We start from the raw sequence: 14,318 nt of genomic DNA, 5'->3' as shown, positions 1-14,318 counted from the left end.
CATGCACATATCGGTTCATCTCTTATACAACAAATGAGTTCAGATTGGATCAACTAAAACATAAATTGATTTCACTTCCTAGTCCTCGTCACTGTTAGGTGCAGGGTTTTCATCTTCATCATGGTATTACTGGATAGTTTCATCCTCCTCCTCATCGTCAAAATTGAATCCTCCACATCAGATAGAACCTGCTGGTGAAAGGAAGTAACTTGATCCGCTGGAACAGCAGTCCGCTCCTCCTAGTCGTCAGTAATAGGCACCAGAGCCTCCGAACCATCACCAATACCATCATTAAAGCTTTCTTCAATTACATCATCTTGATATGCATGTACCATGCCACTTGTGTTGTGGCCTACTCATTTTCATTAAAGCTCCACAAATGCCTATGCTCAAATTTTTGCACCACTCTCCATAGGTCTTGTAGCAGGGTGTCTGGCAAGTAAAACACCTTCATTGCTTGTTCAGCAAAAATGTAGGGATCACTATTATACTAGTACCTTCCTGTATTGATGCTTGTGTAGTACCCATCCTTTCTAATCCTCGGTTCCCTCTTGGTCCCTCCAAGATCATACCAATCATAATGGAATAATACAACAATTTGATTTATGTCATGCCCTGATGAGTTATTCTGCAGCTCAATAATTTCTTTTGGACAACCAAAAAACTCAAATGACTCACCGTTATGAAAGCCTACAGCCATAATCCCACTGTTCTGTGTCTTCCAATTTTCCTCTCGAGCATTTGTGTGGTACCGGACACCGCCAACATGGCATGCTGAATATTTTCTTCCTTGCTTGTCTGGTAAAGCTGATAATGCATATAGGTCCTCGAAGACCTCTTCCTTTAGGCATCTTTTCAATCTGTACAACAAAACCATAGTTTTATATATAGGTTCTCGATAGCTAATATAAGTTTGTTCTGAAAAAGCAGAAAACTTACACGCGATTTAAACCATAGGGCAATTTTTTTCTGAATTCTACAGTCAATAACCTGGTCCGACAGACCTTCCAATTTTAACTTATCCCTGTATATCCTGCAAAAACACATCCATCTGAAAATTAGACCGAAATAATTGCAGTACAATAATTGCATGACAGATTACGTACCCAATATATGGCTTAACGCTTCGCAATTGTTTAGCACATACCAAACCAACTTGTCGTAATCCGAATCAAGGAATGAAGTCTTCGCTACTCCAAGTACATAAACATTGTGAAGGAAACAATATAAATCGCCTTCTTGTAACAAATCAGCATTCACTCTATTCCTGCTCTCCTGATTGAACCGTGTGTCAACATCATCATCCGCAAAGTACCTGGAGCAAAATGTTAAGGCTTCCTTAGAAACATATGCTTCTGCAATGGATCCTTCAAGCCTAGCCATGTTTCTCATGGAATGCTTCAATGTGCATAGCCTTCTTTCGATGTGATACATCCATCCATATTGTACTGGGCCTCTTAGGATAGCTTCATCAGGCAAATGGATAGCCAAGTGCACCATAACATCAAAGAAGGCAGGAGGGAAATTTTTCTCAAGCTTGCACAAAATTCTTGGGATATCTTTTTTTAGTTTCTTCAAAACATTCAACTTCAAAGTTTTGCAACATAGCTATCAAAAGAAGTTTTCTAATTCCGAAACAGCTGAGTATATCTCTTTATTCATTAAACCTCGAAGGGAAGCTGGCAAAATCCTTTGGAGTAGGATATGACAATCATGAGTTTTCAGTCTTTGGAGTTTGCATCCATCAGCGGCAATACATCTTGATAAGTTAGAAGCATATCCATCTCAGAACTTTACCTGACTTATAAAATCATAGAACAGCTTCTGTTTCTTTTTACCCATTGTATATGGAGCTTCTGGCATTTTGCATGACTCTCCTTCCGTAGTATTCAGCATGTGCAGATGTGGTCTATGCCCATCTCTTCCAAATCAACCCTAGCATTGATCGTGTCCTTTGTCTTCCCAGCAATTTTAAGCAACATTCCAATAAGGTTTTTGCATATGTTCTTCTCAATGTACATGACATCAAGATTATGTGGCAGCTTCAGAGTTGTCTAATACTGCAAGTCAAACAAACAAACCCTTCGGCTCCAACACTGTCCGGATTCCCGCTTCCTTTTCTGACCTTGAGGAGGCTTTCCTGGTCTAACATCTTTAACCTTCTCCAGTTGCTACTGAAGCTCCTTAGTAGTAAATTGCTCTAGCCTCTCTCAATTTTCAGTATTACCATCAGACTCTACTTTCTTTCTTCTCCATGGATGACCAGTTGGAAGGAAACGATGATGGTCAATATAACATATCTTGTTCTTCAATCTCCTTGAGCAACGATCCTTGTCACAACACACATAGGCATAATAAACTTCCATGACTCGCCCCGACAATCTACTCAGTGCTGGATAATCATGTATGCACCAAATAACTGCAGCATGCAGTTTAAAGGATTGTTGACTACAAGCATCGTATGCATTGACACCCTTCCAAAGGTCCAATAGCTCATCTACAAGAGGCTGCAAGAAGACATCAAAATCCTTTGATGGAGAACTTGGCCCAGAGATCAATAATGCCATCATGAAGTTTGATTCTTCCATGCATACCCATGGTGGCATGTTATATGGCACAACAAATACTGGCCACATACTATATGAGTTGGTCATGTTGCCAAATGGATTGAAACCTTTCGGTTGCAAAGCCAAGTCTATTGTTCCTAGCATCTTTTGTAAATTTCGGCCAATTTTTATCGAAGTCTTTCCATGCCTTACCGTCAACTGGATGGCTAAACTCATTGTCCACCGATTGTCGCTTCAACTTGTGGAATTGTGCATCCTTTGCGGTTTTTGATGAAAGAAACATCCTCTTCAGCCTTGAAACCAGCGGAAAATGCCTCAATACCTTATGCGGAACATGCTTCTTGTTGTTTGCATCTTTCCATCTTGAATTTGCTTCACAACACACTGGGCACACATCATGTTTTGCTAGATCCTTGCAAAACAATACACAATTATTCTTGCAAACATGGATAGATTCATAGCCGAGTCCCATGGTACGTATGTACTTCATTGCATCATTGTAAGATGTCAGAATACAAGCTCCTTGGAAAGTAAGGAATACCACCTTCAGAATCGCATTGAATGCAACATTGCTGATCCGATAGAAAGACTTAATATGAAGTAACTTCACAACAAATTTAAATTGTGTATATTTAGATCCTGGTGACATCTTATGGTTTATATGTTCCTTTATACATTCTAATATTTTCCCTCCAAGCTCTTTAGCGTGGCACATAACAGCTATCATTTCAGGAAGTCCATCTTCAGTGCCTTCATCCTCCTCCATACTTGATTTATGTTTGTTTTCCTAAACCATTTCCTAATCACCATCTTCCTACAGAAATGCATTATCCACAACCCCCTCATCTGGCAGAATTGCAATTTCCTCAACCCCATCATCCTGTAGAATTGCATTTTCCTGAACCCCAATATCCTGCAGATTTGCATTTTCCTGAACCCTATCCTCGAATGTTTCTCCATGATGGATCCACCTAGTGTAGGTGCTTGCCATCCCAGTCAAAAGTAAGTGCAGGATCACCACATCTATAGTTTATCTAGACTGATTCAGGCATCCATGACACGGGCATAGTATTTGTTCATCGTCAGAGTATCTACTCTTAACAAATTCCATGAAATCATTGACCCCTTTTTCATGCTCGGGGGTAAATAGTTGACAACCGTGTATCCAATGTCTATCCATCTTGAAAATTTTTAGCGAATTCAACTCAAAATTACTGAACAGAAATGAAAGACATTAATGTGAAATGAAATTTTGGCGAATTCAACTCAAAATTACTGACCAGATTGACGCACCGCAGCAGGAAGTACCCGATTTGTGCTGCCGTAGAACTGAGCCGCTGCGGGGAGGCGCAGATCTCCGTCAGAGTGCTCCGTCCTGGCCACCTTCTCTCTGTTCTTCTTTTTTCCCTATCGTGGGAGCGCGGCAGCAGGTAAACTATTTTTTGGCTGCAGCGCGGGCTTTTCTACCACCAAATACCACACTCACCTGAAACTTACGTTACATGTGGGACCCGGTCGCGTAAATCTTCCCATTCGATTGGTAACAGGTTCGATCCACGGGAGGAGCACATTTTCTATTTTATTTTACCATCATATTTATCAGCTTAAACTTACATGTGGGATTCTCGTTGGTTTATGATGTTTTTGCGGAACTTATATCGTCACAAAATCACCATGTAACAGCGAATGATGATTTATTTTTAGCTATAGTGGCAACTTTTATGACGTTCCGTAACTTTGTTACTAAATTTGCTCGGATGTTAAACTTTATGACGTTTTGAGCAAAAACGTCATAGATGTATGACAAGAACAAATGTGTCATAAAATTTTCATCATAAATCAACACATTTCTTGTAGTGTCATCACTAAAAAACATCAGAACCCAGTATTAAATTGGTATGACATCACCAGCGGTCATACTTACATGAGACGCGTATGCTAGAGTTCTCTATAGCCTTGATTAACTATAACTATGCCCCCACTTTATATACACTATAATGACGGGTCAACAAAAGTGGTCTAACCACTAAAATAAGCATGAATCGCATGACTAATAATCAATGCAATATACCGATAGCATGTTTACATAGTTGAATCCCCCTCAATTGGAGATAGGAACAAAGAAGTTACCCTGTTACCGACATTATGTGTGTTGAAGAGTATCATGGTGAAATGTCCAAACAAATGGAGTAGGGATGCTCCGGCTCCATGTGGCGTGTGGGTTGTACTTGACACTGCTATTGCTCCCTCTTCTCTCAAGGAATCCTTCCTGAATCTTTCTGCTCAATTATAGTGCCCTAGAGTTATCTCGAAGCTGGCATGGTTCAAAAGTGGAAGTGTAGGTTCTAGTCTCCTTGAGGGAACTCGACTATGAACCTATTTCTGGTTATTTTTTGATGTATTTATAGTCCTTTGTGTTAGGGCTTCCTTCTCTGATGGTGTCAAAGTCATGGAACAAACCTATTAGCTCGTGGGTCCCATGAGTGGTGTTGCATGGTGCCAAGCTCATTTTGATCCTCGAGCTCCAATGGGTTTCATAATGACTTACAAATTGAAATATTCGGCGTTAGTACAAAATGCGCCTATTTATGTTTATTTTCCTACAATTTGGAAATAAGCTCTAAAAACACAACATAACAAATTATGGGATTAATGTAGCACCAAGTGGCATATAACATATCCATATAACATATCAAATGACCAAATAGATCATTTAAAAGTGATACAGAAATCTACAATAAAAATAGCACCAACAGAGGATAGAAATGCAGGTTGAGGACGGTACGACAACTGTGACGACGACAGTTCAAGATGGCCAGGCCACAAGATGCGGGTTAAGGATAGGGCACAACGTGTTGGATGAGTGATGGTGGTATGACCGATTGCATGATTTGAGACAAGGGTTTGGGGAGGTTGGCGAGGTATTTGGGCAGAGCACAAAAGGCCCACGTGTGCAATTATTTTCATAGCCCATATCTAAAAGTATTTTTACAGGCCTGTCCTCAAATAACCATCCTATGGAAATCATTATCCTTTTGTTCATCATTTTTATAAATGTTTTTGACATATCTATTATACAAATTTCAGTTTAAAATATGTTTTTGACAAATAATTGGTGATTGAATTCCCCGTATAATTGCGAAGAAGTCTATCAGTACAAGTAAATTTATCATCTATTCTGGTTTGTGGTTACTTCTAATCTTCAGTGTGAGCTATATATTATGATGATGACAAGAACTCACATCTCTTACATCTTTGGTGGGATCTGACCTGGGCAAATTATTAAATCACCATGAATTCGGTGGTAGAGTCATGTAAGATGTAATTTATGTAGGATGGTGGGAGTAAAACCTTTTATAGTATAGTTAAGACTTGCTTATTACAAAAATTTAACTTATCCTTTGTTCTGGTTTGGTGGTCACTTCTAATCATTTAGTGTTGTTAGCCTTTACTAGGGATGAAATCGTGGGTTTCGCACCCAATGGGTCTGGGAGTGGGAATAGGTATAAAATCCAACCCGTCATTAGGGGTGCCGGGCACGGTTCGGGTCTTGAGATGAGCCAGGTTAGGGATCATATATATACCTAACTTCACATGCTAGTGCCCATCTGGTACATGAAGTAAAAGGGTCCAACCTTTTATATATCTATATTGGGTCCAAGACACCAAGCACATCTAAAACCCTAGGTCTCACCCGCACCTAAACCACTCCCTCCTTGTCTCCTTCCTCATTCCCTTGTAATGTTGGATGTTTCCTACTTCTTTTGTGTGATTGTGTGAACTATGAATCGTGAGATGAACTGTGAGAGAGTTAGACAGTTATGGGTGAATTATGATTGTATCAACTATAAATAAACCCTTAGATTCTGCTTGATAATTTGCTAGTTATGTCATTAGGTCATTGCATGTTGCTCACATGGAATTGTGGGCACCAAATTCTTACTCTACTTATTCATATGACCATAATGATATCTAATTTGTTCTGTCATGAATAAACCCAGGAGGTACTAGAGACTCAACATGTATGGCTGCGGGTAAAAATCTCACCCTTTATGGGTATGATTGGGTGTTTTAGATATTATATATGTTGGGCTGAAATTTGCGGTACCTGAACCTTACCTGATCCCTTGTCATCCAATCTAGACGACGGCTATATACTAACTGAAAGGATCTTGATGTAGCCAGAGTTCTTGAAAACAACTCGTGGTTGAAATTAGATTGACATAATTTTGATTCAGCATTAGAATTTCTGATCCTATCAGTGTGAACATACTACTAATCAACTTTTTGTAGGAGAAATTAATTTCTTGACTCCAGATCAACTTATTTTGGAAGGAAGGGAGTGCCTAATTATCGTTGCTAGTGAAACCTAAGAGTACCTTACCAGTTGACTTTTCTTTATGATCCATATATGCAGGTATGTACATATATGCAGGTATGTATGCACATTAAAAGACACCCATCTTCTCTGAGACCCGTAACATAATTAGAGTCTGTTGGGCTCTGGCTTCTACAAAATAGCACTGGTCCCTTTAGTGGAGCTAAAACCATTTTGAAAATGTCTAGCACAAGGATTTCTCTTATTTTTCAATGAATGGATAAAAAAAATACCAAATGTCGAATATGCCTTTGCCTATTTGACTTGGTTATACATATGTGTTCTATATCATTTTCTCAATTTATAATGTGATTTCATACTGAATGAAAAAAAAATTAATGAATAGAAATGATAGGTTTATCCTTCTTTTTTCATATATATACTTAGCCTCATCGTGGTGCTTTCATACACGGTGATGTGCCACTTCCATAGCTGCTCCCTTGTCAGTCCAAGCATACCTAGCCATGGCTTAGGCATGGATCGTGGGCGGCACGGTCGCTCCAACTCCAGTCGGTTGATGGCGGCTCCAGCCGTGAGCAAGCCTCGAGCTTCTAGGTATGTTACGACTCCGAGTGGCAATTTCATGTATGATTTTCACAAAGTTTATGGACAGTTTAGTACAATATGTGTGGAGAAAAGGAGAGTTACTATTTTCAGCTTCACCTATCTAGCTCATTTTCGAAATATTTTTTAGCTTCACGAGAGAAGCCGGTTTCCAAAAACGCTTTGATAAGTCTTCAGCTGAAGCTGTTGGTGAAACTGTCGCTGAAATCATACCAAAAGGGCCTAATTGCACGGTCCTCCGGTGTCCATGTGATGGGAGCTTGTTCATCGGACTCCAGCTTTGTTGAAGAGACACACTTGCCATAGAAACCCAGGCTCACGGCTCCCTCATTTCGGGCCATGGGTCCCTGTGCAGCGAGCGAGAGGGCAAGATGTTTTTACCATTTCGGGAAAAGAGCTCCGCTACGTGTGCGTGAGTCGTGAGAGCTGGGTTGCGGTTGGACCTCCGATGCGTGGGATCTGTCCAGCCTGGATCCAACAGCCGAGGGGGACGACAGAGGCCGTAGCAGCGCACACGTGCCTCTGGGCGTCTGGCTTTCTGATCTGGCCCGGCCACACATCCTAGGCGCCGTGCGTGACTTTTCAAAAAAAAAAAATCCAGACATACAGCCTTCAAAATGTGCGCACACGGCACACCACCTTCAGGCGTGTTTACGCTCACGTCAATAGAAGTCAACAAGATACTAAGACCGAAAATAACAAAAGTAGAAATATGGCCTATTACCGTTGTATATGTTGACTATGATTGAATAAATAGATGTACTTCAGCCCGTCCATAGAAAGTGCAATCCTAGCATTTTTAAGATAGATTAGTGAGGATGTGAAAATATTATACTGCCTTTATTTGTTGGTCACATGTAGTTAATTTTGATATGCAAATTAGACCTAACCACATAATTAGCCAGATAGTTGGGGTTAAATTTCTAGGATTGCATTTTTTTTTGAAATGTTAGAATTTTATTTTTCATGTTACGAAAGGAGTATTTCTAAGGCACATAAAACATCATATGACATGTTGTTTGATCTTGGAGGATACAAGGTATAAGCACCTTTGTGTTTGAAGGCGGCAGGAAAGGCAAACGGAAAAAGATGACGAGCTAACACAGCTTGTATTTTCTATCATTATAATTTGAATTTTATGTTGTATTCGAAAATTCCTAGGGTTTGCATATGAATTCGAATGGAGATAAATTTTATATGACAATTGTAGATTAACAAGATCTACATTGTTTATGAATTAAATTTTTTTGTTTGAAATCGTTTAGATACCCAACAAATATATTTCATCTTTTATTTCTGTTCTTGAAATTTGAATTCCATGTTATGTTCGAAAATTCATAATTTTCGACATGGACTCACATAAAGACAAATTTATATGAAAATTGTGGGTTTGACCAGATCTATAACTTTATAGGTGAAAGTTTTTCTTTCATTTAAAGGCATTTAGATGCCTAAATAATGTATACAATTTGAGCTCGTATTTGCATCCTTATAATTTGAAATTCATGTTGTTTTCGGAAATTCATAACTTTTGCATACGGTTACAATGAAGACAAAATTTATATGAAAAATGTAGGTTTTGATGTGATCTATAATTTTATAGTTGAAAAGATTTTGATTAGAAGCCACTTAAACCACCCCCACCTGAATAGTTGACCAAAGCTTTATGCAACAAGTTCAAAAGGAACATGCCTCTCTGTTGCGTGCAACAACGACATTTAGTGGGATAGTATGGACATATCATGTGAGGGGAGGTCCAAATTTGAAGGCTAGATACCGCATGTGCATGTATTTCAAGTGAAAAAATAACTAACTTGTGACTTATTGTTATTGTATTTTTTTTGTAAATTTCTATTTTTACTATCCTTGCCGGCTTGTGCAAGTGTCGTCACGTGTATTATTATAGGTGCCAGCTCACACACCTTACACGTAGGTGAGCATCTGCATTGGCTTCGTTGCGCCGGTCTGATAACCGCCACGAATGAGGATATGATACATGATGTGGGCTCACTTAATAATAAAAGGGATACTATTGTACATTAGCAGAAGTTATAAACCACCGCTTGCATTGTTCGTCCTTGTGTTGGATTAATGAGAGCTTTTGAAATGATTCAACAAAATCGTTCCTTGTATTTGATGATGTTTTTCTCAATAAATCTCTAGCACAATACTATCATATTTTGTTTGTAAGGTTCTATTTGGATCTACCTATTTAAAATTTAGCTAGCTAATGACCTTAGATAATAGATGCATATATGGACTATAGTAGCCCTCTCAGCTCTCCCTCCCTCTCTCCCCCTTTCCTCTCATATCAAGTCACACATCCACTTTCTCCCCCTCCTCGTCATTCCCGTCCCGTTCCCATGCCGCCCTAGAGTTTCTATGCAGTGCCCCAAGCCATGCTATCATGAAGCTTCTTTGTCCCACGCCGCACCGCCCACCATGCCCCAATCCATACCATGCCTAGAGCATCACCGCCCCGAAGCTACTCTGCCATGCTCCAACCATGACCAACACCCGAAGCTTCTCCGCTTCGGCCACGAGCTCCAATGTTGCTTGGCCCCAGCCATTGGTATGGCCCCTCGTCGTCGGCTGATTCCATCCTCCTGCCCCTCCTCGTTCCGCCTTCACATCTCACGAGAGCCAACGTGTGGGGATCGGATAAAGTTGAGGATGAGGTTATTTTTATCTTTGACATCCTTTAACATCTTGGCAGCTAATGGTTAATGCTCCTTTTGGCATGGAGCTAAAGTTTAGCTGGGCACTACTTCGTTCCGTTTGGATCTCTAGCAGCTAAGCTTTAGAGAAGCTAAAGTTTAAAGTTTAGCTCATCGATACAAACGGGACCTAAGTAACTCTATTCTACTCAAATATCCACTTTGTGCAGTAATTTGAAATTAATATGCCATAACCACAGTTTATATTAGACAGCTGTCCTAAAAAACATTCAACACTATAAAAAAGATGTCAATCAATTCGGTGTGTGTTTGGGGCGGTGGGGTTGGGCCTTAGAGGAATCTACATTTTTTACAGTAAGTGAAGAAGTGCTAGAACAAATTCACAGCATTGACTATTTTATTGGTCTTGGACAATAAACAGGTGAAAATGCTGAAGAATCTCTGCTAGCTACCCTGTTCCCCAAAAGAAAGCTAAAGTCGTGACTGATGGTACTAGGTCCATCATTGTGATTAACGAGACTAAGAAGGAACTTCTCATTCAACAGTACAATTGGGTCCATAGGAATTATAATGATTACATATACGCATATAATGGCATAATGCACCATCAGAATATCAGAAAACTCGATAAATTTTTCTGAAGACTAGTTTGATTGAAAAAAGAAGAAGTTTACTTTACAAAATGCAGGCACAAAAGTTAGCCACGCTCCAATTAAGTACTTCTGAAAGGTTAAACTGAGCTTCCGCCAACCTTATATAACCCCATGCACTCACTCTTCATAAGTGTCCACCACCCACAGCCAAGTACACCTCCAAGCAAAGCTTAGCTTTAAGCTTTGCTCTGCTTCTAGTCCCCTGCTCCCTATCCTCCACCACAAAGCTGCCGCACACGGCCGATCCACCAATGGGCACCACCACCCCCATGCCGTCGGCGCCGCCGGTGGCGCTGGTCGGCGGCAAGGTCGGCCACCACGTCTACGTTGCAGTGCCTCAGCACGCGGAAGCCGACGCCGCCGGCCACCATTGCGGCCGCCAGCTCAAGTGCCGTGCCGTGCCCCTGCCGGCGGCAGGGGAGACCGTCCGGGAGGCGGTGGCGCTGTGCCGGCTCGCGTTCCCGATCGCGCTGACGGCGCTGCTGCTCTACTCGCGGACGGCCCTGTCGATGTTCTTCCTGGGCTCCATCGGCGACCTCCCGCTGGCGGCCGGGTCCCTCGCCATCGCCTTCGCCAACATCACCGGTTACTCGGTGCTGTCCGGGCTCTCGCTCGGCATGGACCCGCTCTGCTCCCAGGCGTTCGGCGCCAACCAGCCGCGCCTCCTCGGCCTAACCCTCTACCGCTCCATCCTCTTCCTGCTCTGCTGCTCGCTGCCGCTCTCGGCGCTCTGGCTCAACATGTCCAAGATCCTCGTGTTCCTGGGCCAGGACCGCGAGATCACGGCGCTGGCGCAGGAGTACGTCATCTTCTCCCTCCCGGACCTCCTCTCCTTCTCCATCATTCACCCACTCCGCGTGTACCTCCGGTCCCAGGGGATCACGCGCCCGCTCGCCGCCGCCGCGGGAGCCGCCGTGCTCTTCCACGTGCCGGCGAACTACGTCCTGGTGGGGTGCCTCGGGCTCGGTGCGCCCGGGGTGGCCGCCGCGGCGTCGGCGTCCAACTTCGTCCTCCTCGCCGTGCTGCTCGCGTACGTCGTCGTCCGGCGCGACGCGGCGCTGCTCGCGGCGGGGCCGCCCACGGCGGAGTGGCTCGCCGGGTGGGGCCCGCTCGCTCGGCTGGCCGCACCAAGCTGCGTGTCGGTGTGCCTCGAGTGGTGGTGGTACGAGGTGATGATCCTATTCTGCGGCCTGCTGCCGGACCCGAAGCCGGCGGTGGCATCCATGGGCGTGCTCATGCAGACGACGGCCCTGGTGTACGTGTTCCCGTCGTCGCTGGGCTTCGGCGTGTCCACGCGGGTGGGCAACGAGCTGGGCGCCAACCGCCCGGGCCGCGCGCGCGCCGCGGCGCACGTCGCCGTTGCCGGCGCGGCGGCCATGGGGCTCGCCGCTATGTCGTTCGCGGCCGGGGTGCGCCACGCGTGGGGGCGCATGTTCACCGCCGACGCCGACATCCTCCGGCTGACCGCGGCGGCGCTCCCGATCGTGGGGCTCTGCGAGCTCGGCAACTGCCCGCAGACCGTCGGCTGCGGCGTGCTCCGCGGCAGCGCGCGGCCGGCGCGCGCCGCGCACGTCAACCTCGGCGCCTTCTACCTGGTGGGCATGCCCGTCGCCGTGCTTCTGGCGTTCGGGCTCGGCGTGGGCTTCGTCGGGCTCTGGATGGGCCTCCTGGCGGCGCAAGTGTGCTGCGCCGGGCTCATGCTCTGCGTCGTCGGCTCCACCGACTGGGAGGCGCAGGCGCGGCGGGCGCAGGAGCTGACGTCATGCTCGCCGGACGACGTGGAGAAGCCTAGGGCCCACAAGTCAGCGACGGCCGCGGGAGAGGGAGGCAGGCCGGAGAAGGGGGAGCAGGCGGGCGTGGAGCGGAAGTGCTACGAGCCGTTGATCTCCAACAGTGAGGAGACCGTGCCAGACACTGTGTAGGCCGCATCAAGATTGGTGAAAAAGCCTAAGGGCCACCGTAATTTTTATTCTTACTCCCTGATTAATTGGAACTACTGCTAGTAGTATTCCAGTACTAATGGTAATGGATTCAACTTTTTTTTTTCTGTTGTTATCCTTTCTTTTTCTCTTTGCTTTTGCATCATTGATAGTTTGGTGGTGTTAAGGTGTGCTAAGAGACTGTGGGCACCCTTCAAATCACTATCTCAATGGAGAAGTATTGTATTTTTTGTGCCAATTTTGTAAATTCTTTGTAGTTCCCTTCTTCCTTATAGTTCCATCATCCATTTGTAATGACATTTCAGTTTTCAGTCCAGAGATGTATATGTTATAGTCCTTAATTCCATATATAATAACTATAACAAAAAGAAATATCCCAACTTCAGTAGCTGAATTTTTTTTATCTGGCCAAGCTTTTATAACATTTATCTGGGGAAAATGATAGCAGCATATCTGACCAATTATTCACAAATGCACTAGCTAGTGCTATTAATCATGGTTGTAAATTGTCACATTGGGGCACTGTTGGTCGTCTTGGCTCCTTTCACACCAGGCGTGCCTCCCAGTGGGGAAGCAAGTTGAGCCATCGGAGAGCAACAGTAGAAAAGAACAGAAGACAGGAAAAAAGGCGTCAGATGCGGCATTTTCACGGGCAGTCAGTGTGTATAGAAAAGGCTTGCGCGGATTCGATGAGATTTCTTTTACCTTTCGGCTCCCCGATGGCAAATTGCACATACGCATCGCAGCCTGTCGTATGCATCCCCACGAGCCATGGGAGAGAGGAGAGCTTTTGGAGGAAGGGGACAACGCAACAAACAAAATGGATACTGTGCGCGGGGACTAGCAGCTGGTAGCCTCTGGGCTTGCGACCATGAGAGGAGCTCAGCTGAGCCCCCCACCACACATGCATGCATGCTCGATCGGATCCGAATAAATGTTTCACTTGCGGGTTGCGTTCACAAACGCCGGCAAGGAGTTCAGGTCCTGCTGCCTTGCTGTATATATGTAAGTCAACGACGTCAAAATTTTGCAAGAAGGTTTTCTTATGTGGCCATATATTTCGCTTTTCTAAAGCTAAAAGCACTACAAAATCTGGATCACCAAATGGGTGACAACAATTTTATCACTTTGAAATTCTTTGGATGGGCTTTCGATATGGCATTTATATAGTTGCAGAAGATTTCGCGAGTAGGGCTGATCTAGCGGCGCAACGATAGTGGCTGGCTAATAGATAGTAAGATGCGGTTGGGTATCGTACTAGGTCGGGACGTTGGTTAGGGGGTACTGTACTAGGTCGGGACGTTGATTAGGGCGCACCATATATATACCCAACCGGTTGGGCTTGGGCAGAGAGGGCAAAGGGATAGGCAATTAGGCACTAGGAAATGGTTGGTCTGATGTTTGTGGCTGAAGTGGGTTGGTGTCATGAGACGCCGTATGCTCGAGCAATAAGAGATGTTCTAGACACTGATAATTCTGTAAGGTATGTAGGAAGAAACATACATGTTAGCGATTTTCTATTTTAATACGCTCGGACA

The 14,318-nt window shown here is 44.0% G+C and overlaps 1 protein-coding gene and 1 pseudogene across 1 annotated transcript; one reads left to right on the top strand and one right to left on the bottom strand.

Annotated features, from left to right (window-relative positions):
* Positions 1–352: 352 nt before the first annotated feature.
* On the bottom strand, positions 353–3,392 carry LOC140222639 (uncharacterized; annotated as a pseudogene).
* A 7,448-nt stretch (positions 3,393–10,840) lies between these two features.
* LOC117851829 (protein DETOXIFICATION 52) lies at positions 10,841–13,096 on the top strand. The gene has a single exon (XM_034733731.2). It carries the CDS (start codon positions 11,092–11,094, stop codon positions 12,760–12,762), a length of 1,671 nt encoding a protein of 556 aa, XP_034589622.1. The 5' UTR covers positions 10,841–11,091; the 3' UTR covers positions 12,763–13,096.
* The last annotated feature ends 1,222 nt before the right edge of the window (positions 13,097–14,318 follow it).

Source organism: Setaria viridis, chromosome 4 (genome assembly GCF_005286985.2).
Source record: "Setaria viridis chromosome 4, Setaria_viridis_v4.0, whole genome shotgun sequence".
NCBI classification, from domain to species: domain Eukaryota; kingdom Viridiplantae; phylum Streptophyta; class Magnoliopsida; order Poales; family Poaceae; genus Setaria; species Setaria viridis.
This window is presented reverse-complemented; position numbering and strand designations above follow the sequence as displayed.

Bases quoted from the DNA above. Each gene is read 5' to 3' on its own strand.
- LOC117851829 (XM_034733731.2), top strand. From the start codon at position 11,092: ATGGGCACCACCACCCCCATGCCGTCGGCGCCGCCGGTGGCGCTGGTC.